At 44.9% G+C, this 26,433-nt stretch overlaps 1 protein-coding gene across 3 annotated transcripts in view; it reads right to left on the minus strand.

Annotated features, from left to right (window-relative positions):
- LOC127428608 (glutamate receptor 1-like) overlaps nucleotides 1-26,433 on the minus strand; it is a 126,394-nt gene that overhangs the window by 15,567 nt on the left and 84,394 nt on the right. For all 3 annotated transcript variants that reach the window (XR_007895117.1, XM_051677047.1, XM_051677048.1), the window contains exons 12-13: nucleotides 10,254-10,452; nucleotides 926-1,173 (exon numbers count right to left, since the gene is read on the minus strand). Coding sequence is in view for 2 of the 3 variants with exons in the window: in XM_051677047.1 (XP_051533007.1) it covers nucleotides 926-1,173; nucleotides 10,254-10,452 (447 nt within the window). In the remaining variant the exon portion in view is untranslated. The remainder of the gene's footprint in view (nucleotides 1-925; nucleotides 1,174-10,253; nucleotides 10,453-26,433) is intronic.

Consider the following 26,433-nt stretch of genomic DNA (forward strand, 5'->3'; position numbering starts at 1 on the left):
GGTTCAGCCTCCTGGCGCCTCTCAGGAACCTGATGATCAGGTCATGCTTCCCTAAGGACTTACCGTCCACTGTGTCGTGGTGTGCTGCTATAGCGGCTACATACACCTTCAAGGTGGAAGGGGACATCCGCCCTTCCAACCTCTCCTGCAGGAAGGAAAGCACCAATTCGACTGCGCATCTCTGGGGGTCTTCCAGTTGGGAAGAACACCACTTAGTTTTCGCCGGGGGGGGGGGGTGTCGCAAGGAGCGTGAGGTCCGAGAACCACGTCTGGGTGGGCCAGTAGGGTGCTACCAGGATGACCTGCTCCTCGTCCTCCCTAACCTTGCACAGAGTCTGTGCAAGTAGGCTCACTGGGGGAAATGCATATTTGCGCAGGCCAGGGGGCCAGCTGTGTGCCAGCGCGTCTATACCGAGAGGTGCCTTGGTCAGGGCGTACCAGAGCGGGCAGTGGGAGGATTCGGGATGAGTGGTTGTACGCCAGCTCCTTTTATACCTGTATGTCTCGGGGAGTGGCAAGCAAATACCACTCCCCAATTTTCATTGGCCTTTTATCAAAGACCAGAGGTGTCTCGGGCTCCCAAGAGTGACCCCTAGTGTCACTACATCGATACAACGTCGAGTGAGTGACAGATAGGGAACTGAAGAAAATCTAAAACTGTCATAGAGAGAAAACTAACAAAAACAAAAGGACAAACTGAAAATAAAATAGAAATAAAAACTTAACAAAAAATTCTAAATTATAACAACACTGGTCTAGGCTTAAAAATGTTTAATTAAATAATTGTTAAATTATTATTATTTCTATATTGTGTATGTTATAACCCATAGACATCTCTCCAGTGTAAACTCAGTGTAAACAGGAATCATAATCGTGTCAAAAATGAACACATTTTTCTTTGTATTATCGGTAGGCTCAGGTTTACCTTAAGGCAGATCCTTTGGGTGTGGCAACTCCATAGCCCTTTGAGTCCAGATTCCCTCCCACCTTCATGGTGTCACATGGTTTGCGCTGCTCGATGTACTCGTTCATAGTGGACTCCAGCAGAAAAGCATATTTCCCTTTAGACTTTCTCACCCACACGACACCTTCATCTGTGGTCTTCACAAATACAGACGGGTCTGCCAACTTCATATAGGACCACATCTTCTCAAATACTGCGATCTTCGATCTCTGAGGAAGGATATAATGAAGTCAGATTCATGTTAAAATAGCTGTAAAACAAGTATTAAATATACAGTGGGATCCAAAAGTCTGAAACCAATAGTGAAAATGCTTCTATTTAGCTTTTTTCTAAATTGTTACACAACTTAAAAAAAAATAAAAAATAAATAAAATTAATATATTATTTATAAATTATTTATAAATATGTTTGAGTCCAAAGTTTAATTGAAAAATGGACATTTCAACTTTCTTAGTATTTGGTATGTCCCCCCTTTGCTTTAATTACATTATGCACTCAAGCTGGCATGGACTCCACATGTTTGTGCAAAACCTGATGATCCATGATAGATTTTAAGGTTCCTTTTGAAGTGACCCCTGTCTCTTTGGCCTATTGATGAGATGAATACATTTACAAGCAATTGTTATAATCAAAATGGTCGTTATAATCGTCTTCTTACAGTGTGCATTTATTCAAGTTATGTTAAAATCATGAATGTTACAGGTCATTTGTGTATTTAATCTCTGAGGGATGACTGAGGGCCTGACTCATGTCAGAAATGCAGAAACAGTACTTGCTCATTTAGCCCGGCTTCCGGAGAATGAATATACATGTGAGTTGTAATTAATTAATTAATCATGATTAAATTAAGCAAGAGTTTTAGTGTGTTTAAGTTTTAGCTCACTAATGTACCACATGTATTTACTGATACAAATACATTCATAGCATTTGTAACTAAAGGTTTAATTCAATCCAACTTTGCTATGTTGCGTTCGGATGTACTGTGCTATCATCATGTTTGTTCCAGTTGTGACAAGGTTTGTTGTGTGATGGATAAGGAAGCGGGAGCCGGTTTCCACAGTCCACATAAGTCAGAGTTTATTTAACAAAATAATAGTAATCGCTTTTCAGCTTCACACTCAAAAACCAAAAGTCTGCTTTGCAACATAAAAGGTAAGACAAGTCAGCTTTTCAGCACAACACTCTATAATATCGAAAACACAGTCTCTGGTGTGCAACTCTCTCTCTCTCTCTGCTCTCTCTGTGGACTGGGTCATCTTTTATCTCCCCTGTCTCTCACTGCGAACATAGAAACGGTAATTAGTAGCAATTCGTCTCAGGTGGAACTCCTTACCGCTTTCTCTCCAGATGGGCGCTCGACCACGCCCTCACCACCACATACCCCTACCACCCGACTCAGGCTGGGGGAACCTGGAGAGGAAGTCTGCATCCCTGGTCTGTGGACCACCTAGAACTTAAACGGCTGGAGTGCCAGATACCAACAGGTGATCCGGGCGTTGGCATCCTTCATGCAGTGGAGCCATTGGAGCATGGCATAGTCTGAACAGAGGCTGAATGCTCGCCCCAACAAATAGTAGTGGAGATTAAGGACCGCCCACATGATGGCCAAACACTTTCTCTCTCATAGAGAGCTTCCGACTAATGTACAACACCAGGCGTTCCTCCACCTCCACCACCTGGGACAGTACAGCACCCAGCCCCCTGTCTGATGCGTCCGTCTATAAAACAAATGGGAGAGAGAAATCAGGGGAGTGCAGAAGCGGCCTGCCACAAAGTGCAGCTTTTACCTGTGTGAAAGCCTGTTGGCACGGCTCCATCCACTGGAATGGGTCTGGAGCTCCCTTGTAGTGAGATCAGTCAGCGGGCTAGTGATGTTCGAATAATTAGGCACAAACCTTCGATAATAGTCAGCCCATGCCCCAAGTGGAACCCCAGATACCATACCTCCACCCATCCAATTGCGCACTTCTTTGGGTTTGCTGTGAGCCCCACTCATCGCAGTGACCTCAGAACGGCCCCCAGATGTTGCATATGCCACTGCCAATCATTACTGTAAATAATGATATCATCCAAATAAGCAGCGGCATACGCAGCGTGCGGTCTGAGGACTCCAACCATAAGACGCTGAAACATAGCAGGGGCCCCAAACAAACCGAACGGAAGGGTCACAAATTGGTGTAACCCAAATGGTGTGGAGAAGGCCGTTTTCTCATGGGACATCGGCGTTAAGGGGATCTGCCAATAAACCTTTGTTAAATCCAGTGTCGAATCAAACCATGCCCAACCGATTGAGTAGTTCATTAATACGAGGCATTGCATCAAATTTCGACACAGCATTAACTTTCCTATAATCCACACAGAACCGGACCGAGCCATCGCTCTTAGGCACCAGAACCACCAGGCTGGCCCAGTCACTGTGGGATTTTTCTATTACCCCCATATCGAGCATGGCTGTTAATTCTTCCCGTTCTACCTGCTTTTGTGTTCGGGTAACCGGTAGGGAAGACTACGTACCACTACCCCTGGGGTTGCCTCGATGTGGTGTTCTATGAGGTTAGTGCAGCCTGGGAGAGGAAAAACAAATCAGAGAAACTTTTTTGCAATCTGGCAATCTCCGTACATTGTGACGGTGTGAGGTGGTCTCCACAAGGGACCGAGGTGAACTGATTGGCTTTTAGACTCGCCTCTGGACCAAGCTCTTCCCTCTCCGGAACTACCGTCGCCAAGGATACGGGGACAACCTCTCTCCATGGTTTTAGTAGGTTGAGGTGGTAAATTTGACGAGCCCCACCCCTATCCGTACGCACTACCTCATAGTCGACTTCCCCAACTCACCGTGTGACCTCAAAGGGCCTTTGCGACTTTGCGATTAATTTTGAGATTGATGTGGGCAGCAATATAAGTACTTTATCTCCCAGTGCAAACTCCCGTAGCCGAGCTCAAAATGTTATACAGCCGGGATTGACATTCTTGCGCCTGTAGCAAATTCTCCTGTAATAGACGCCCCAGTGTGTGGAGTTTTGCTCTCAGGTCAAGAACGTATTGAATTTAATTTTTGCTTTGTGAAGATCCCTCCTCCCAATTTTCCTTCATGATTTCTTTCAGAATCCCCACTCGGGAGATTATTCTGAAGAGTGCCTCCGCAACACTTGCTGAGAAGTTGCGCAACGGCACTGCTTTCACGGCATGTCGCACACCACCGGCTAACATCCCTGCAAATGCCTGGCCAATAGAAATGGGCCGTGAGATATCTTAGTGTTTTCCCCTATCCCAAATGACCCACCATCGGACTATGATGAGCCGCCTGGAACAACATTTCCTGACAGCTCTTTGGTTGTATCTTTTGTCTGAGCGTCCTGTGTTACTTGATACAACCGATCGTTTATAATTTAAAAATACGGATATGTATGGATACTGACATACATAGATGGCCCCAGCTCCACCTCCCCAGTTAGCGCATTACACACTCCACACCGTCCCATTTTATTACAGGAGTGAGGTGGGAACTAACCATGGCCTCAATATTATGTTTTTTACCCCGAAATAGAATGGTGACGTCACTACAGTATAATCGTAAATATCCCCTTGCACACACCTTAACCTCACCCGATTATTTGCATGCAATGCCCCATTTTAAACCAAGCATTGATGAATGGAGGTTTGGTTACAACCGGAATCCACCAAGGCTTGTAATGTACCCCCCCAACACTCACAGGTATTTGGTAATTCCCGGCTCGATCGGGGGCAACCTGTGGAGTGTCAGGGACTCAGATCAGCGTCTCCACCTCCATCACCGGGCACTGTTCGCGGATGTGTCCCAGTTTCCTGCAACTCCAACAAACTGGCCCAAACTTCACACCCACACCCTTGGCAGCATCTTCCCCCACCTGAGAGGAAGAATGGGTAGAGCCGGGGGAGAGAGAAACAGGAGTGTTAATGCACCCCCGAGGCCGGGGAACTGGTTTTGGGGTAGTGTTCCACCATTTCCGGGGGAACGGGATAGGTCAGAAGGAAGGAGGGGCGGGTGAAGAGGAGGGACCACAGACAGAGAGAGAGTGGGCGCGCTGGCCCTCGGATATGCTGCTAAGTGGTCTTCCGCCAACTGTACTGCTTCATCCCACTCCGCCGATCCTTTCGGTAGTCGGGAGATGAATTGTTCCAACACCACAAGATCGATGACATCCCCGACATCGCAGGGCTCCTCAGCCAGCACCCACCGCTGGCAGGCGTCATGGAGCTGTTGAGCAAAGGCAAACGGGTGGCCGACTTCGCTAAGCATCAGGTATCGGAACCGCTGGTGGTGCTCCTCTGGACTGCGGCTAACCCACTGCAGGATGGCATTCTTCAGCTCAGGTACCTCAGGAGGTTGTTGACTGGGAGTTGTTGGGCCACGAGTTGGGCCTCCATGGTCAGCAGCAGTAAGAGGTGGCCCATTGCGCCTGCGGCCATTCCAGAGCTTGGGCCATGCGCTCGAAGAGCTCCAGAAAGGCCTCCGGATCGTCTTGCGCCCCGATTTTTTCAAACATCACATGGGGGTTCGCTGTTGCCGGGGTCGCAGTGTGTGTCCCCTCCAGGGGTACCAAGCTCCGCAACGCCGTCAGTCCTCCTCTTGGCCTCGAAGGAGCACCTCGAACCATTGTTGTTGTTCTGCCCGCAGATCCATGAGGGCCTGGTGTTGAGCCTGGTGGATGCTGACGAGGTATCGGAAGACTCCCTCCAGTGGCGAAGATGACTCCATAGCAGCGTATCTTCCTCCTCCTGGGTTTCGGCACCAGTGTGACAAAATTCATTGTGTGATGGATAAGGAGGAAGCGGGAGCTGGTTTCCACAGTTCACGTGAGTCAGAGTTTATTTAACAAAATAATTGTAATCGCTTTTCAGCTTCACACTCAAAAACCAAAAGTCTGCTTTGCAGCATAAAAGGTAAGACAAGTCAGCTTTTCAGCACAACACTCTATAATATCGAAAACACAGTTTTCTCTCTCTCTGCTCTCTCTGTGGACTGGGTCATCTTTTATCTCCCCCATCTCTCACTGCGAACACAGAAACGGTAATTAGTAGCAATTCGTCTCAGGTGGAACTCCTTAACACTTTCTCTCTCTCCAGATGGGCATTCGAATACGCCCTCACCTCCACAACAATATAATCTTTGAATGACTGCATTCACGTAGTTGAACAGAACACCATGTTTAGAAGTTTCTAAAATTATCTGTACTGTTCACCTATCAGAACTCTGTACTTGTGATGATGTCAATTAATTTGCACATGCCTATAATTACTGTTGTTTCAGTAGTCTAAGTTAGTTTGAGTTTTGATCCAAACTCATTTTCTGATTCTCTCTTATGCCTTTGGAAATGTGGAGAACTTTGTCTTAAGTAAACTCTCTCTCAACTGACTGAAACTCAACTTCACTGAACATACTGGTCTCTCATGGGTCAAGCTGTGTTCCCTATCTGTCACTCACTCGACGTTGGTGTCGATGTAGTGACACTAGGGGTCACTCTTGGGAGCCCGAGACACCTCTGGTCTTTGATAAAAGGCCAATGAAAATTGGCGAGTGGTATTTGCATGCCACTCCCCCGAACATACGGGTATAAAAGGAGCTGGTATGCAACCACTCATTCAGATTTTCTCTTCGGAGCCGAACGGTCATGTTCGCTGAGCTGAATACTACTGTTCATTCACCTGCTGGATCTGACGGCGCATTTCAGTGGCTTCTCCCCCCTCTGCACTGGTGCACTGCAGAGAACGCCCCTGGGTGCTTCGGCAGAAAAACTAGAGAGTATATTTTCTGAAAGAGCATTTTTCCCCTCTAAAAGAGTATATATTTCTCTAAAAGAGCGCACACACGGAACGTCTTTTTAAAGACGCGTCTTTTTAAAGATGCTTTTCTGATTGTGTGTTATTCCTGGTTGTGCTCATTATCTCTCGCCTTCTAACGGTCACGATCACTGTCTTTCGTGTCTGGGCACTGCTCACGCGGAGACAGCGTTCGTGGATGGTCACATTCTCATTGCGAGAATGTGTCCATGGCAACGTTGCGGTCGCGGCTCGCCTTCGTAAGGAAGCGAGCCACCCCAGAGGCTCCCGCCTCGGTCCTTTTACCCACGGGTTTGAGGCCAGCGCGGCTAGCACTGGGGGCGATTTGGGGACCCCAATGGGACCGCCTCCACCGGGTATCCCCCCGCGGACCTCCCATTCCCCAGCACGCTCGTCTGCCCCGATCGGGCTTCCGGGTGAGTCCGCCGGCTCGTCTCACGGCGAGTTCGACCTCTTATTCGGAGCCCGCGAAAGTGATGAGCTCTCGAGCGCAGCATCGGAGAGCGGGCTCGTCCAGTCGGAAGCCTCAGCTGGGCTCCTCCCTTCGGGGTCAATCGCCCAGTCACAGGCTGACACGGAGATGACGACATGCTTTCCCGGACAGCCGTGAGCGTCGGTTAGAGTGGATTTCACCGCTCTTCCCTGAACCCTCGCGGCTCTGTGATTGGTTCCTGGGCTCGCGGCGCCACTCAAAGCCACGCCCCGCCCCGTTCCTTTCTTCCCGGAAGTGCATGAAGAGCTGACAAGGTCGTGGGAGGCACCTTTTACTGCCCGGTCCCGATCTTTTCAGCTTCCCCGCTCTCACTACCCTCGATGGTGGGGCGGCCAAGGGTTATTCGGCAATCCCCGGTGGATAAAGGCGCTCGCGGTGCACCTATGCCCGCAGAGCGCCGCCACCTGGCGTGGGTGCCCAAAGCCCCCGTCCAAGGCGTGTAGGTTTACGTCGTCTCTGATGGTCAAAGCCTACGGCGCTGCTGGACAAGCCGCCTCCGCCCTGCACACCATGGCTCTCCTGCAAGTCCGCCAAGGCGCTAAAGGAACTGCACGAGGGTAGTTCCGCCCCGGGATTGATGCAGGAACTGCGCTCGGCGACCGACCTCGCTCTCCAAGCGACGGAGGTCACGGCGCGGTCTCTCGAGCGGACGATGGCCACACTAGTGGTCCAGGAGCGCCACCTTTAGCTCAACCTGGTCGAGATGGGTGAGGCCGACAGGACACGATTCCTTGCTGCCCCCATTTCCCAGGCGGGCCTATTTGGCGACACCGTCGAGGACTTTGCCCAGCAGTTCTCGATGGTAGAGCAGTAGATGGATGCTAGCCAGCTTGTCCTGCCCCGGTGTGGCTCAAGATCCCGCACCCCATCTACTCATCGCCGAGGGCGTCCTTAAGGCACTCTCCTTGAAGACTGCCCTCCTGACTGCGCTCACTTCCATCAAGAGGGTAGGTGACCTGCAAGCGTTCTCTGTCAGTGAAACGTGCCTGGAGTTCGGTCCGGGCTATTCTCACGTGATCCTGAGACCCCCGACCGGGCTATGTGCCCTAGGTTCCCACCACTCCTTTTAGGGACCAGGTGGTGAACCTGCAAGCACTGCCCCAGGAGGAGGCAGACCCAGCACTGTCGTTGCTGTGTCCGGTGCGCGCTTTACTCATCTATTTGGATCGCACGCAGAGCTTTAGAATCTCTGAGCAGCTCTTTGTCTGCTTTGGTGCACAGCGGAAAGGAAGCACTGTCTCCAAGCAGAGGATCGCCCACTGGCTCATTGACGCCATAACTATGGCATGTCTCGCCCAAAACATGCCGCCCCCGGTAGGGCTACGAGCCCATTCTACCCGTGGTGTAGCGGCTTCTTGGGCCCTGGCCAGAGGTGCCTCTCTAACAGACATTGCAGAGCAGTGGGCTGGGCAACACCCAACACCTTTGCAAGGTTCTACAACCTCCGGGTGGAACCGGTTTCGTCCCAGGTAGTGGCACGCAACACAAGCGGATAAGCCCGGGATAGCCGGCCGGGTGTATCGCTTGCACATAGCGCCTTCCACCTCCTTTTGAGCTGAAGACGTGCGCTGTTAATTCCCAGTAGTGTTCACAAAAGTTGTTCCCTGGTTGACTTCCTCCGAGCCCTGTGGCAGTCGAGTTTTCGGAGAGACTCACTGCCGGCCCAGTACACGCGCTAACTAAGAGCCCGGTTCTGGGGTAGGTGCTCTACATGTGGCGGTTCCCTGTAAGGCTAACCCCATGCGATCTATATCTTCCGCTAGTTCGTTTCCCTACTGGCAAACTGCGTCTTCCTTGGGCAGAGCCCCTCAGTCTCCATGTTGTAGTAACTCCTGCCCCATTGGGCAGGATCTACCTTGAAGGCTCTCCACATGGTTGGAAAGACCATGTGATGTATTCTTCCACTTAAATATCCCCCCCTCTCTTGGGGCGAGGTGTGGTCTCCGCGGTGTCCTCCCCTTGGGAGGGACACCCCCCGACTAGACCTGGCGGCCCAGTCAGATAATCCCCCTTCTTTTTTAGGGAGTGGAAAAAGAGAAGGGGAAAGAGGCCACGACTGGGTTAAGCCTGTCTCTATCTCTGGGTAGTCGACTTGTCCCCAAAAAGGGCCGTTCGACACTCATAACTGTGTTGGGGTAGGTTACGTGTCGACCTGGTGCGCTGCTATGAGGCACACAGCAAGTCTGCCTACCACACACCGCCAGTTCACGTAACACAGTTCAGCCTTGTGGCATTTTGTACAGGGACCCCTAGTGTCACTACATCGACACCAACGTCGAGTGAGTGACAGATAGGGAACGTCATGGTTACTGGTGTAACCTCCGTTCCCTGATGGAGGGAACAAGACGTTGGTCCCTCCTGCCACAACGCTGAACTACCCGCTGAAATGGCCGGACCTTATACCGGCTCCTCAGCGTAAAACCTGAATGAGTGGTTGCATACCAGCTCCTTTTATACCCGTATGTTCGGGGGAGTGGCATGCAAATACCACTCGCCAATTTTCATTGGCCTTTTATCAAAGACCAGAGGTGTCTCGGGCTCCCAAGAGTGACCCCTAGTGTCACTACATCGACACCAACGTCTCGTTCCCTCCATCAGGGAATGGAGGTTACACCAGTAACCATGACGTTCCCCAACACTTTGCTTGTCTTACAAACCCTGAATGGCTTAGCATCAGCAACCTTCCTGACTGTCTGTCATTATATACTCCCATACTGTACTTAAGATCTGAAAATACTAGCAATCTGCAAATACCACATTTGAAATAATGGAGAGGCTGCTTTCTGTTTTTATGTTTCTATACTCTGGTCCATATTTTATTACACAATCCAGCAGGTACAAAATCCAAGAAGTCCTATGATGAAGTTTCAATGTAACCATGACCTGATATCATAGTACTGCAGTGTCAGTTAAGAACATTCAAAATTCTCTCTCTGAATTGTAAATGATGTGATCAGTGAAGCCCTTCTCTCTTACCCTGAAGAACTCTTTGGTGGATCCTCCATCCAGAGTCCCATAGGCAATCTCTGTTTGCTTAGCCAGATCTTCGGCACTCTCGATGGGTGACACCATCCTCTCCACTGTGAGGAAGGCAGCCAGGTTGGCTGTGTAGGAGGATATGATGATCAGAGTGAAGAACCACCAGACACCTCCAACTATGCGACCGGAGAGAGATCTGAAAATAAATAAATAAATAACTAAACAGGTGAAAAAAGGAATAGTTCACCCAAAATTGACAATTCTGTCACACAAAGTAAGTTATTTGAAGAATTTCAAAGTTGATATTTTCTATGCAATGAAGGACAGTATTGTAACCAGGGGCAGCCAAGCTCCAAAAAGGACAAAAAGCCATATAAATGCACACTGTAAAAAGTGCCAGCAATAGTTATCGTAAAAAATATTACTGTACAATTAAAAAAAAAAATTTTGGTCAGGTAACCAAACAATTTGCTTTATGTGGTAACATAAGGCAGAAATGTTTTTTTGTTTTTTTTGTTTTTTTTTTTTTATCTGACTAAATGAACGACAAATTAGGTTACACCAACAAAAGTCATTTTTATTGTTTAGATCAAGTAGAAATAGATCCTTAAGGTAACAATGGCAGGTTATCACATTTTTTGGGGTCAGCCTAGTCTATACAAAAAAAACCAGCTCAGAGATTCCTTTCAGATCTCATTTTGTGTTTCTCTGAAAAAAAGTGAAAGTCATAGAGGTTTGTAACAACATGAGGGTTAGTAAATGACAAAATAAGTTTTATTTTGGGGTGGACTATTCCTTTATTATTGAAATACTGTTGTGAACTTCTCTATCGAATCAGAGACTTCCCTAATACACAAAGGAAAGTAAAGGACACTTTCATTTTCACAGCATTTTCACTGAAAACTGCCTTGGTCTTTTTTGTGGATGATGCCTGATTGTGTTATTTATCATTTTTTGAATATATTAAATGTGCGATAACATTAACATCGAAAGTTTGAATGTTTCGCTTGTGGATTTAGCCATGCAATGTAAAAGTCAGCATTTTTTCAGCTGAGTAAATTAAAATTAAGGAAAGAAGGCATCTGACTACTAAGACTAAGTTTTATGTAAAGAATAAGGTGATTTTAAAAATCACTACAGCAAAGTCTTTACTTGAGCTTTCTAAAACTTTACATATGTAGCTCTCCTGGTTCTTTTTCAAGGAGACCATGACCTGGATGGATCTTTGACTTCTCTATATCTGAATGTCTTTGAACAATTGAAAACCTTGCTATTATTTCTCAGATTCCTTTGAGTTCAATGAAACTCAAATTGAAATTGAATCGCAGATCCTGCTCTGCTGAGCATGCACTAAAGTTCATGTGTGTTCCCCTTTCCAGTACATGCTGTGCACCACTCAACTCTCTTTTACTTTCAAGGGAAATATATTCTCTTCATAGCTTGATATGATGTTATTAGTAATATCAAAGCATTGGAGCATTGTTGGAATGTTAGAACATGTTAGATATTATAGAACAAATTCATATTTCCAAATAAAAGTCTATTTAGCCTCCCATCAACTGCTATCATCTCATTAAAAAATGTCCTGACTATACTTTGTAATGAGTTGAATGCCACTTTGGTGAATTAAATACCAATTTTCTCCCAAAACAGCAAAATCTGCACCTTATTCCAAATTTCTGGCCACCAGTGTACATATACATATATATATATATATATATATATATATATATATATATATATATATATATATATATATATATACACACACAGGGTTGGGAGGGTTACTTTTGAAATGTATTCCACTACAGATTACAGAATACATACTGTAAAATGTCATTTGTAACGTATTCCGTTAAATTACTCAAGGTCAGTAACGTATTCTAAATAATTTGGATTACTTCTTCAGCAGTGGTAGATTTTTTCACTTGTTTTGACTATAAAAACTCTGCCAGTACAGTAAGACAAAATACACATGTTAAAAATACATTCTCTGAAAAACCTAAATATCTTATGCAGTGTTGTTTCTAAAACAAGATTAATCAAACTGATCTTTGTTTAATCTTTAAGGATTTTTATATATTTTTACAGGAAAACAATACAAAAATTCTTATCAAGAATACGATTTTTGCCCTAATACCAAAGATCTTACTAGAAAAAAGAAATTATGATCCAACGTGAATTTTCTTGATAAAAAAATATGATCGTGCCTGGTAACATGCATTTAAAATGGATAGAAATAGCATTTTAGCTTAGCATAAAGCTAACAATTTCCAAAAGGTTTATTTCTATTTCTTGTGCTCCAAACTTACTTCTCTGTCTGCTCATATGAATGTAACACATCATAAGAAAGTGTTTCACCGCTGTTCAAATGTACTTTGGATAGCATCATTCATATGTATACATTTTTCCATCTGAAAGGACTAAATATTAAATGAAAAAAATTACAATAAAATGCAAAGTAATCTCTTCAGTAATCAAAATACTTTTTGAATGTAATTGTATTATAAATACCAGTGATTTAAATTGTAACTGTAGTGGAATACAGTTACTTATATTTTGTATTTTTGTAATGGGATATACGTAATCCCGTTCCATGTATTTCGTTACTCCCCAACCCTGTAAATATATATATATAGTTGAAGTTAGAAGTTTACATACACCTTAGCCAAATACATTTAAACTCAGTTTTTCTTAGGAAAATTTCCCTGTCTTAGGTCAGTTAGGATCACTACTTTATTTTAAGAATGTGAAATGTCAGAATAATAGTAGAGAGAATGATTTATTTCACCTTTTATTTCTTTCATCACATTCCCAGTGGGTCAGAAGTTTACATACACTTTGTTAGTATTTGGTAGCATTGCCTTTCAACTGTTTAACTTGGGTCAGACATTTTGGGTAGCCTTCCACAAGCTTCTCACAATAAGTTGCTGGAATTTTGGCCCATTCCTGCAGACAGAACTGGTGTAACCGAGTCAGGTTTGTAGGCCTCCTTGCTCGCACATGTTTTTTCAGTTCTGCCCACAAATGTTCTATCGGATTAAGGTCAGTGCTTTGTGATGGACACTCCAATACTTTGACTTTGTTGTCCTTAAGCCATTTTGCCACAACTTTGGAAGTATGCTTGGGGTCACTGTCCATTTGGAAAACCCATTTGTGACCGAGCTTTAACTTCCTGGCTGATGTCTTGAAATGTTTCTTCAATATATACACATAATTTTCCTTCCTCATGATGCCATCTATTTTGTGAAGTGGAAAGCACCCCCACAACATGATGCTGCCACCCCCATGCTTCACGGATGGGATGGTGTTCTTTGGCTTGCAAGTGTCACCCTTTTTCCTCCAAACATAACGATGGTGATTATGGCCAAACAGTTCTATTTTTGTTTCATTAGACCAGAGGACATTTCTCCAAAAAGTAAGATGTTTGTACCATGTGTACTTGCCAACTGTAGTCTGGCTTTTTTTATAGCGGTTTTGGAGCAGTGGCTTCTTCCTTGCTGAGAAGCATTTCAGGTTATGTCGATATAGGACTCGTTTTACTGTGGATATAGATACTTATCTACCTGTTTCCTCCAGCATCTTCACAAGGTCCTTTGCTGTTGTTCTGGGATTGATTTGCACTTTTTGCACCAAACTATGTTCATCTCTAGGAGACAGAATGCGTCTCCTTCCTTAGTGGTATGATGGCTGTGTGGTCCCATGGTGATTATACTTGTGTACTATTGTTTGTACAAATGAGCATCGTACCTTCAGGCATTTGGAAATTGCTCCCAAGGATGAACTAGATTTGTGGAGGTCCACAATTTTTTTTCTGAGGTCTTGGCTGATTTCTTTTTTTTTTCCCATGATGCCAAGCAAAGAGGCACTGAGTTTGAAGGTAGGCCTTAAAATACATCCACAGGTACACCTCCAATTTAGTACACCTCCGATCAGAATTGGCTAATTGTGTAAAGTATTGACATCATTTTCTGGAATTTTCCAAGCAGCTTAAAGGCACAGTTAACTTTGGAATTGTGATATAATCAATTAAAAGTGAAACAATCTGTCTGTAAACAATTGTTGGAAAAATTACTTGCGTCATGCACAAAGTAGTTGTCCTAAACGACTTGCCAAAACCCGTTACAAAAGTTTTACTGACTTCAACCTAAGTGTATGTAAACTTCTGACTTCAACTGTATTACAGTTGTGCTCAAAAGTTTGCATACCCTTGGAGAATTGGTAATATATGTACCATTTTTAAAGAAAACATGAGTGAGCAGGCAAAACACATTTCTTTTATTTCTTATGGGATTCATATTCAACTGTAGGTTATAACAGAATGGCACAATTATAAAACAAAACATGGCAACAAAGAAAAAAATTAAATGACCCCTGTTCAAAAGTCTGCATACCCTTAGTTCTTAATACTGTTTATTGCCCCCTTTAGCATCAATGACAGCGTGCAGTCTTTTGTAATAGTTGTCTATGAGGCCCCAAATTCTTGCAGGTGGTATAGCTGCCCATTCGTCTTGGCAAAATGCCTCCATGTCATGCAAAGTCTTTGGTCGTCTTGCATGAACCGCACGTTTGAGATCTCCCCAGAGTGGCTAGATGATATTAAGGTCAGGAGACTGTGATGGCCACTCCAGAACCTTCACCTTTTTCTGCTGTAACCACTGGAGGGTCAACTTGGCCTTGTGCATAGGGTCATTGTCGTGCTGGAAAGTCCAAGAGCGTCCCATATGCAGCTTTCGTGCAGAAGAATGCAAATTGTCTGCCAGTATTTTCTGATAACATGCTGCATTCATCTTGCCATCAGTTTTCACAAGATTCCCCACGCCTTTAGAGCTCACATACCCCCAAAACATCAGTGAGCCACCACCATGCTTCACAGTGGGGATGGTATTCTGGTCTCGTCACTCCAAATTACAGTGTGCCAGAAGCTGTGAGGCATGTCAAGGTGTTGTCGGGCATATTGTAACTGGGCTTTTTTGTGGCATTGGCGCTGTAAAGGCTTCTTTCTGGCAACTCGACCATGCAGCTCATTTTTGTTCAAGTATAGTCGTATTGTACTCCTTGAAACAACCACACCGTCTTTTTCCAGAGCAGCCTGTATTTCTCCTGAGGTTGCCTGTGGGTTTTTCTTTGTATCTCGAACAATTCTTCTGGCAGTTGTGGCTGAAATCTTTCTTGGTCTACCTGACCTTGGCTTGGTATCAAGAGATCCCCAAATTTTCCACTTCTTAATAAGAGATTGAACAGTACTGACTGGCATTTTCAAGGCTTTGGATATCTTTTTATATCCTTTTCCATCTTTATAAAGTTCCATTACCTTGTTACGCAGGTCTTTTGACAGTTCTTTTCTGCTCCCCATGGCTCAGTATCTAACCTGCTCAGTGCATCCACGTGAGAGCTAACAAACTCATTGACTATTTACACACAGACACTAACTGCAATTTAAAAAGCCACAGGAGTGGGAAATTAACCTTTAATTGTTCTTTAAACATATGTGTGTCACCTTGTGTGTCTGTTACATGGCCAAACATTCAAGGGTATGTAAACTTTTGATCAGAGCCATTTGGGGGATTTCTGTTATCATTATGATTTAAAAAGGAGCCAAACAACTATGTGATAATAAATGGCTTCATATGATCACTATCCTTAAATAAAAGACAGTTTTTTTGCATGATCAGTCATATTTTCAAAATCAATGCCAAAATTTCACAATTTCTGAAAGGGTATGCAAACTTTTGAGCACAACTGCATATAACTGTATATATATATATATATATATATATATATATATATATATATATATATATATATATATATATATATATAGGTACATACACCGATGAGCCAAAATATTATGACCACTCACAGGTGAAGCGAATAACATTGATCATCTCCTAACAAGGCCACATGTCAAGGTCTGGGTAGATTAGATGGTAAGCGAAGTAAACGAGTCAGTTCTCGTAGTCAATGTGTTGAATGCAGGAGAAGTGGGTAGGAGTAAAGACCTGATGGTGGTGAGTACCAACTAATCGTGGTCCAAGGAGGAACAAACCAAGACAGGGTGTTGGGTGCCCATGGCTTATCGATGCATGAGGACAATGAATCCCTGTTTGGTCTGAACCGACAGAAGGTCTATTGTGGGACAAGTCACAGAAAATGTTAATGATGGTTAAGAGAGGAACATGTCACAACACACAATGCATCACATCCTGCTGCATATGGGGCTAAGTAGACTGGTCAGCGTGCCCATAATGACCCCTGTCCACCATCAAAAGCGCCTACAATGGGCATGCAAGCATCTGAACTGGACCTTGGAGCAGTGGAAGAAGGTTGCCTGGTCCAATGAGTCCTGTTTTCTTTTACATAATGTGGACAGTTGTGTATATTTGCGCCATTTACCTGGGGAAGTGATGGCAACAGGATGCACTGTGGGAAGACGAAAAGCTGGTGGAGGGAGTGTGATGCACTGGGAAATGTTCTGCTGGGAAACCCTGGGTCTGGCTATTCATGTGGACGTCAATTTGACATGTGCCACCTACCAAAACATTGTTGCGGATCAGGTACACCCCTTCATGGAAATGGTATTCCCTGATGGCAGTGGCCTTTTTCAGCAGAATAATGTGCCCTGCCACACTGCACACATTGTTTGGGAATGGTTTGAGGAACATGATGAAGAGTTCAAGGTGTTTCTCTGGCCTCCAAATTCCTCAGATCTCAATCTGATTGAGCATATGTGGGATGTGCTGGACCAACAAATCCAATCCACAGTGGCTCCACCTTGCAATTTACAGGACTTGAAGGAACTGCTGCTAATTTCTTGGTGCCAGATACCACAGGACACCTTCTGGGGTCTTGTAGAGTCCATGCCTTGGCGGGTTGGTGCTGTTTTGGAGGCACGCGGATGACCAACAGCATATTAGATAGGTGGTCATAATGTTTTGGCTCATCAGTACATATATACAGTATATACAGTGCCGATTTCTCAATGCTCAGGGCCAGCAAAGCCTTCTCTGTTGGCATAACATGCCTAATAAATAAATATTTTTTCATCCTTTCATTCTCATTGACCTTTTTGCCTATGTATTTTCAGTCGCTTTCCACTCCTAATTCATCTACAAACAAATAGCAAAAAATGTCCTGGTTACTTGCGTAACCTCCGTTCCCTGATGGAGTGAATGAGACGTTGTGTTGATGTAGTGACACTAGGGGTCACTCTTGGGAGCCTGCAACACTTCTTGTCTTTGATAAAAGGCCAATGAAAATTGGCGAGTGGTATTTGCATACCACTCCCCTGAACATACGGGTATAAAAGGAGCTGGTATGCAACCACTCATTCGGGTTTTGTGCTGAGGAGCCGAGACAACGTCCCGGCCATTTCAGCGGGTAGTCCAGCATTGTGGCAGGAGGGACACAAAATCTCGTTTCCTCCATCAGGGAACAGAGGTTACGCAAGTAACCAGGATGTTCCCTATCTGTCACTCACTTGACGTTTTGTCGATGTATTGACACTAGGGGTCCCTATACAAAACGCCACATCTGACTGAACTGTGTTACGTGAACTGGCGGTGTGTGATGGGCAGACCACTGTGTGTCTCATAGCCAGCGCACAAGGCCGACACGTAACCTCCCCCAACGTTGTTGTGAGTGTCGAACGGCCCTTCGGGGACAAGTCGACTACCCAAAAGATAGAGACAGGCTAGCCCAGTCGTGGCCTCTTATCCTCTTTTTATTTCCTCTCCCCAAAAAAAGAGTTAACCGACTGGGGCCACCAGGTCTACATCGGGGGGTTGTCCCTCCCAAGGGGAAGACACCGCGGAGACCACATCCCGCCCGGGGGGGGGGGGGGGGATTTTGAGTGGAAATACGTCACATGGTCTTGCCGAGGTTTGTCGGAAGTATGTCATGTGGAGAAGTCCCATGGTAGGTCCTACCCTACGGGGGAGGAGTTGCTACAAACATGGTGACTGGGGCAGAGGGGGCTCTGCCCAGGGAAGACGCAGTTTACCAACAGGGAAATGAATTAGCGGAAGATATACGTCGCATGGGGTTACCTATGGGGAACCAACACATGCGGAGCACCTACCCCAGTACAGGGCTTAGTTAGCACATGTACTGAGCCGGCAGTGAGTTTCTCCGCAAACTCGTCTGCCACAGGGCTCGGAGGAAATCATCCAGGGAACACAGTTTGTGAACACTACTGGGAGTCAGCAGCGCACGTCTTCAGCTCAGGGGAGGTGAAAGGCGCTATGCACAAGCAATACATCTGGCCAGCTGTCCTCGACTTACCTGCTTGTGACTGCCACTACACGGGACAAAACCGGTTCCACCTGGAGATTGTAGAACCTCGCAAATGTGTTGGGTGTTACCCAGCCCGCTGCTCTGCAAATGTCTGTTAGGGAGGCGCCACTGGTCAAGGCCCAGGAGGCCGCCACACTCCTGGTAGAATGGGCTCGTAGCCCTACTGGGGGTGGCACGTCCTGGGCGTGATATGCCATTGTTATGGTGTCAATGAGCCAGTGGGCTATCCTCTGCTTGGAGTCAGTGCTTCCTTTCAGCTGTCCACCAAAGCAGACAAAGAGCTGCTCAGAGACTCTAAAGCTCTGCGTGCGATTCAAATAGATGCGTAAAGTGCACACCGGACACAGCAACATCAGGGCTGGGTCTGCCTCCTCCTGGGGCAGCACTTGCAGGTTCACCACCTGATCCCTAAAAGGGGTCGTGGGAACCTTGGGCACATAGCCCGGTCGGGGTCTCAGGATCACATGAGAGTAGCCCCTCAAAAGGGGCTCCCTGTAGACCCTGAAGAACTACAGAGAGGTCCCATGAGGGAATGAGGTGCGGTCTGAAGGGATTCAACCTCCTGGTGCCTCTCAGGCACCTGATGATCAGGTCATGCTTCCCTAAGGACTTACCGTCCACTGTGTCGTGGTGTGCCGCTATAGCGGCTACATACATCTTCAAGGTGGAGGGGGACAGCCGCCCTTCCAAAATCTCCTGCAGGAAGGAAAGCACCAATCTGACTGCGCATCTCTGGGGGTCTTCGCATCAGGAAGAACACCACTTAGTGAACAGATGCCACTTCAAGGCATACAGGCACCTTGTAGAGGGGGCCCTAGCTTGAACGAGGAGTGTGAGGTCCAAGAACCATGTCTGGGTGGGCCAGTAGGGTGCTACCAGGACAACCTGCTCCTCGTCCTCCCTGACCTTGCACAGGTTCTGTGCAAGTAGGCTCACTAGGGGAAACGCATATTTGTGTAGTCCAGGGGGCCAGCTGTGTGCCAGCGTGTCTATACCGAGAGGTGCCTCGGTCACGCCGGGGCCGGGCCGCAGGGGCGGACTGCAGCGGAGCCAGTGCAGTTACCGCAGGGGGACACCCTTGGCGATGAGCAGAGGTGCGGGATCTTGAGCCGCGCCGGGGCAGGATGTGCCGGATAGCCTCCGTCTGCTGCTTCACCGCCAAGAACTGCTGGGCAAAGTCCTCAATGGTGTCACCGAACAGGCCAACATGGGAAATGGGGGTGCCATCTCGACCAGGTTGAGCCAAAAGTGGTGCTCCTGGACCACCAAGGTGGACATTGCCTGCCCGAGAGACCGCGCTGTGACCTTCGTCACCCGGAGAGCGAGGTCGGTTGCCGAGCGCAGCTCCTGCATCAATCCCTGGGTGGAACTACCCTCATGCAGTTTCTTCAGCGCCTTGGCTTGGTGGACTTGCAGGAGAGCCATGGCGTGCAGGGCGGAGGCGGCTTGTCCAGCGGCACTGTAGGCTTTGGCCGTCAGGGACGACGTAAACCTACAGGCCTTGGACGGGAGCCATATCCACCAGGGGGATCGCTGAATAGCCCTTGGCCACCCCACCACTGAGAGTAGTGAGGGCGGGGGAGCTGAAAGATCGGGACCAGGCAGTAAAAGGTGCCTCCCACGACCTTGTCAGCTCCTCGTGCACTTCCAGGAAGAAAGGAACTGGGGTGGGGCGTGGCTGTGAGCGGCGCCGCAAGAGGGTTCAGGGGAGAGCGGAGGGTTCCACTCTAGCCTGACGCTCGCGGCTGCCCGGGAAAGCATGTCCGTCATCTCCGTGTCAGCCTGTGACTGGGCGACTGCACCCGAGGGGAGGATCCCAGCTGATGCTTCCGCATCCGACTGGACGAGCCCGCTTTCTGATGCTGTGCTCGAGAGCTCATCACCTTCACGGGCTCCGAATAAGAGGTCGAACTCGCCGTGAGACGAGCCGGCAGACTCATCCAGAAGCCCGATCGGGGCAGACGAGCGTTCTGGGGAATGGGAGGTCCGTGGGGGGATACCCGGCGGAGAAGGTCCTATTGAGGTCCCCAAATCGCCCCCAGTGCTAGCCGCGCTGGCCTCATACCCGTGGGTAGAAGGACCGGGGCGGGGAGCCACTGGGGTGGCTTGCTTTCTTACAAAGGCAAGCTGCGACCGCATCATTGCCATGGACATGTTCTTGCAATGAGTACATGACCCATCCACGAATGCTGTCTCCATGTGGGCAGTGCCCAGACACTAAAGACAGCGATTGTGACCATCAGAAGGCGAGAGATAACGAGCGCAACCAGTAATAACACACAAACGGAAAGGCATCATTAAAAAGACGTTCCGTGTGTGCCGCTCTTTTAGAGAAATATACTCTTTTTTTTTAGAATATACTCTTTTATTTCTGCCGAAGAGCCCAGGGGCATTCTCTGCAGTGCACCAGTGCAGAGGGGGGAGAAGCCACTGAAATGCGCCGTCAGATCCAGCAGAGGTGAATGAACAGCCATGGGAATTCAGCTCAGTGAGCATCCACCGTTCGGCTCCAAAGAGAAAATCTGAATGAGTGGTTGCATACCAGCTCCTTTTATACCCGTATGTTCGGGGGAGTGGTATGGAAATACCACTCGCCAATTTTCATTGGCCTTTTATCAAAGACCAGAGGTGTTTCAGGCTCCCAAGAGTGACCCCTAGTGTCACTACATCGACACAATGTCAAGTGAGTGACAGATAGGGAACAAAAAGTTTACCCAGTCAGAATTTATTCCTCAATGCTCACAAGCAAAGTGTGACAACTGTTTCACAAATCGCATGCCCGAAGCCCGAAGCCTAAGCAGCACGTGAGTCTGAGCTCCACCCCATCAGGCCTTCAGAATTTCCACAGAATCCCTCAACACTGCAGTGAATAGGCATCAGCCAATCAGATTTATTTATTTGTTCTTGGTGGGTGTGGTCTTTAGGATATGTCCCAGTCCAGGCCTTCTAGCTGGCCTTGAGTGAAGCAATCACACTTTAAGTGATGTACGTAATTTGAAGCGAAGAGCGCGAGATCTTGCTGTCGAGTCGGCTGTCATCACTGTTGGTATTGCTGTTGAGAAAGAGATCCTAATGGATTTAAAAACCTGAGATGTTCTGCATGATCATGCGATTGATTAATTAAACAGGAAAGGAGGACTGATTTTCACTTCAAGTAAATTGGTAAGTGCTTTTTGCATTGTTATAGCAACATAAGGAGTTTTCTAAGTGTAAATTAGGCTGCTTGAGAATTCAGTGTCTGATCAAGTTTTAAAAAGTAACCGTGTACCCTGATGAAACAAAATTTATTGCAAGCAAAATTTAAATCGCAAATATTATTAGAGAGCTTTTTCTTGGTATTATACCTCCTTGGTTCTGGCTTTCATGTGTGGATATGTTTTTGAAATGTCAACCTAATGTATGATAGGCATATGGTGTCTTATTCATTGTAAAACTGTGTTTTCTTAATGGCATGAATCGCACTGAAGGCCTAGACTTAAAATGCACGGGCCGCGGCTGAGTATATATGTATATATATATATATATATATATATATATATATATATATATATATATATATATATATATATATGCACACACACATCTGATCAGAATTAAAAATATCAAAATTAAAATTAAAAATATCATATTTAAAATGATTTTGATGTTAACTCTGTTATCCAAAAAACCAAGATGTGTCACATATGAGGGAGGAAAAAAGAATTTGTGACAGATTCAAGCTGCGGTGTGAACCAATCTACAGTACGTCCTTAACAAAACTTCTCATTCATCACCCTGAATCCCCCAACACAATGCAACAAATACACGAGAATTTAAAACAGGACGGGGTGCTGGGGCAACACACTATAGACACAATAATAGAAAAAGTGCAAAATCAATCAGCTCAGCTATGCCCAGTCTTTCCACCTTTTGTTGTTTACAGCAGCAGGTTTTCCTCATATCAAATCCTGTCTCTAACAACTTCAGCTTTTTCTCCTTCTAATTAACTCTGCTTATCTCCTTTTGTCTCTCTTACTCTCCCCGTCTCTCTCTCTCTCCTTCATGTTTGAGCTGTTAGAAGTGCGATATGAAGTTGACTTCCATTCAGTCAATCAGAAGGCCATGGGCAGCGCTAGGGCTGGGCTAATAGGGCATAAGCCCCGAATGTTTTCAGTAAAGCCCTGAATGTTTTATCATCTTGTAGTGATGTCAAAAGTACCAGTGCTTCAGTATCAAGTTGATACTAAATATTAATATATTTTTAATATAAGTAATTATATATAAATGTCTGGTCTGTCTAAAGTTTCAATAATACCAAATACAGACTCAATTCAGTACCCAGGCACTGTCTTGTTGGCGGATGCTTTCCAGCACTCATGCGTACTGTATGTATGCGCAATGCAAGAAGAGCGCTCGTGATTGTGGCTCTGTGTGAACAGTCAAAATGCCTTTCTTGGTAAGATATTGGAAACTGTGTTGAGAGTTGGTCAATCCAGATGCAGTAAGTACCAAATATAAAGATATACAGTATAACCCTGAAAACAAAGAGTAATATATACAGATATTCTAGAGGAATTTGCAAACTTTAAAGGCCCCAATATACTTCCGGAGAAGTTCTTCTTCGTTCTTTGTTCAGGGTTAAAATTCATTCTATGAGTAGAATTTACATGAGGTCAATAAAAGAAGTTTTAACCACTGATATAAAGTAGTATATATGCTGTAGAAAATGCGCAATTTGTCTTGTTTAGATTCTGAATTCATGATGCTAATGCACTAGCACTGTATACATAATAGACTTGATTACGTCATTCACAGTGCTTCATGGGAGAGGGCGGGCGCTCCGAGGCACATTCTGTGGGATTCGTTGGCCACGGGTCTTTGATTGGTGGATCTTTTTCTGCTGTACCATTGATAATGTAGTTGCTTACCATGAACTCCACTGCCAAACAAGATTTTTGAACAATGAATTTGAAATAACGCAGACGGATGGCTTCAACGGAAGCATATACCATCGATGAACAACCTTGTAGCTCACGGTAGGTCTGTCTTTAAAGGTTTATAAGTTATCATTGAAAATCAATTAATCTATGGCAGGGGTTCTCAACTGGGGCGGTACCGCAACCCAGGGGGCATTCAAAGGATGCAAGCAGGCACTGAGAGCAAATTAAGAGAGGGGGCGTTAGGTTACAAATGGGGGGGGGGGCGTTTATCAGTCATAATAATCAAATCTATCGTCAAGCTCCTCTTTGCATTAAAACGTTTATCTAGACTTGGAGTATATCAGTTGGTTCTCAATTTTACGGGTTGGTATGCATTTGTACCACGGTTCATCTGATTTTGAAGTCTAGCGATGCATCTGAAGTATCTGGTTTAGCAGCGTCAAATACACAGGCTCTGTAGGCAGAGTATGGCTCTGTAGATGGATACAGCTCAATGGACAGAGCACTGCGAGTGCAAAGCTCTTAAAGCTCGAGCTCTTAAACTCGCAGCTTTGCGAGAAACAGTGAGAAGCAAAGCACGAGAAGCAGAAACCATTTGAATTTAGCACAGAATTCTACATCACCACCCTTGAATATACTATAGTAACACTAACTGTACATTAGGCAGAAATAGATTCATAATTCATATTATCATACTGTATCACTACTACACTTAAATTTGTAATTGGCTACATTAATGGAGAGAAGGAATGTAATAGATTTTTGTTACAACTTATAAATATTTATATTTTGAATGTATTGTTTTTACATGTGTTTAGAGTAGGTCTACTGTTTATGATTACAAAAATGCCATAGTTTGTTTTATAGAAATCATGTTACAGCTAACCATGGTAGTGAAGAAGATCCATGCTTCCATGTATTTACTATGGTCTTGTTACATATACACTGTTAAAACAATAAAAAATAAATAATGAATGAATAAATTAAAATGTTCAAAAAGGCAAATGTAAAATATATTAATATCACTTTTATTATTAGTTTCTGTCTTCGCATTTTCATTTTATATTCCCCAGATGTAGCCTTCCATCTGCTTGAATTCAAGAAACGCAAAGTTTGGTCTCACATTCATGACGCGTAAGCCTGCTGTTTTATTAACAAAACTTTAAAATTATGCAATGCATCAAAGTTGCATTGAGCAAATTAAGAAAATAACACAAATATTGAGTTTTGTGTTTTTTGGTTTTGTTTTGTTTTGTTTTGTTTGTTTGTTTGGTACAACAAAGTCTCCGGGGTAAGGGAATGATGTAGGGGGCCGTTCATCAAAAACAGTTTGAGAACCACTGATCTATGGGATGAATGAATGGGATTTTTAATGGGATTTTTATGGGCAGATGTGTGAATGGCTTTCACTGCAGGTGGCATATGAGTGAATAGACACTTGACAGTATTTGAGTAGATTTGATTCCTTTTGTAGACTAATTAAACAAACAAAACAAAAAAATCGCATGACATGGTCTTGCACGCCAGTGTGTTCATGTTGAATACTGACTGAAAAATGTAAACAAAGTAGTATGTAGTAGTAGTAGCTTCAGGTCAAACCTACCGATGATGTGGACCAATGGTATGAAGGTAAATCAGTAGCAAAACTCGAGAGCATGCATATTTGGATTTGGGAACTTTTACAAAAAATATTTGTACTCGTAAGTTGAAATTTACACTCACAGCACTGATGTGAAAACCTGTCGAGTAAAAATTTGAAGTTGAATATTGCAATCTGCACTCACAGACAATAATTAAAAGATTGTGTTCTGAATTCACAATTGCAGAATTTTGCTTTCCCTCAACAATTAAGGGAAAATGCAGTCATCCAGTCATTATCTTCAAATAAACCACGACAAGGTGATCACGTCCCCAATGCGAAGCTGCCTTTTACTATCACACTGAATGAGGTTTATTTTAAGATAATGACCGGCTGACTGTAACATTGCCCCCTCCCTTTCCAAACATTAGTCTTGCTCTCTCGCATCAGTATTTACAAGTGCAAAAGTGAGGTTTGCTACAGGTTTTTCGCAAAAGTAGTTACAAAAGTCAAGGCGTGAAGATTTAAAGTTGCTGTGCCAGATTTGAGAGGTTGTAAGTGCCGATTTGTGGTTGTATTGTGAAAATGAATTAATGTACAAAAGTTAATGTGTAATACAATTTTGTGTCTGTAGTTGTATTTATGTGAATGTCATTTTACACATTTGTGATTACTTGTCTGCAATTGTGAATTCAGAACACAAGCTTTGAATTATTGTCTGAGAGTGCAGATTTGCAACATTCAACTTCAATTTTGTATTTTACAAGTTTTCACATCGGTGCTGTGTGTAAATTTTAACTTACGAGTACAATTATTTATTGAAGAAGTTCTCAAATCCAAATATTCAAGCTCCCGAGTTTTGCTACTGATTTACCTATATACAATGCCAGCAAGAAGGTGTTTAGTAGCTGGTTAGAAGTTTTCCAAAAAGTTTGCCCAGGCAAGCTGTTACGAACCACAGAAACAAATACAAAAACACCTTTTTGGGCAAATTTTGTTGTTCGTTATTCAATTTCGTATGAAGTATATCTGGGCATTTATTCACAAGCCAGGACATTTGCGTTTTTGGCAAAACTTTTAAGACACGATGCCACAAATCTAGTAAACTTTGGCATATCTAGTAATTATTTTTTCTCATAAGCACCTATTTTAGTCTTTGTACAGTCTGCTATCTTCTAAACTTACTTAAAACACCCATCGAACCAATAATAGGCCATAAAGCTGTCAACTGAACAGAATGTGTCTCAGACTATAGAAAGCCGAAAGGGACAAATATAGTGCCTTTTTGAAATCACATTTTAAAGTTCTTAGTGTGAAAAGCAGGCAACTTCTGATCTTATATTACAATATTTCATCAAAGGATCGAAGGATGGCCCCATATGTA

The sequence above is a fragment of the Myxocyprinus asiaticus genome, chromosome 38 (genome assembly GCF_019703515.2).
Source record: "Myxocyprinus asiaticus isolate MX2 ecotype Aquarium Trade chromosome 38, UBuf_Myxa_2, whole genome shotgun sequence".
Taxonomy (NCBI): Eukaryota; Metazoa; Chordata; class Actinopteri; order Cypriniformes; family Catostomidae; genus Myxocyprinus; species Myxocyprinus asiaticus.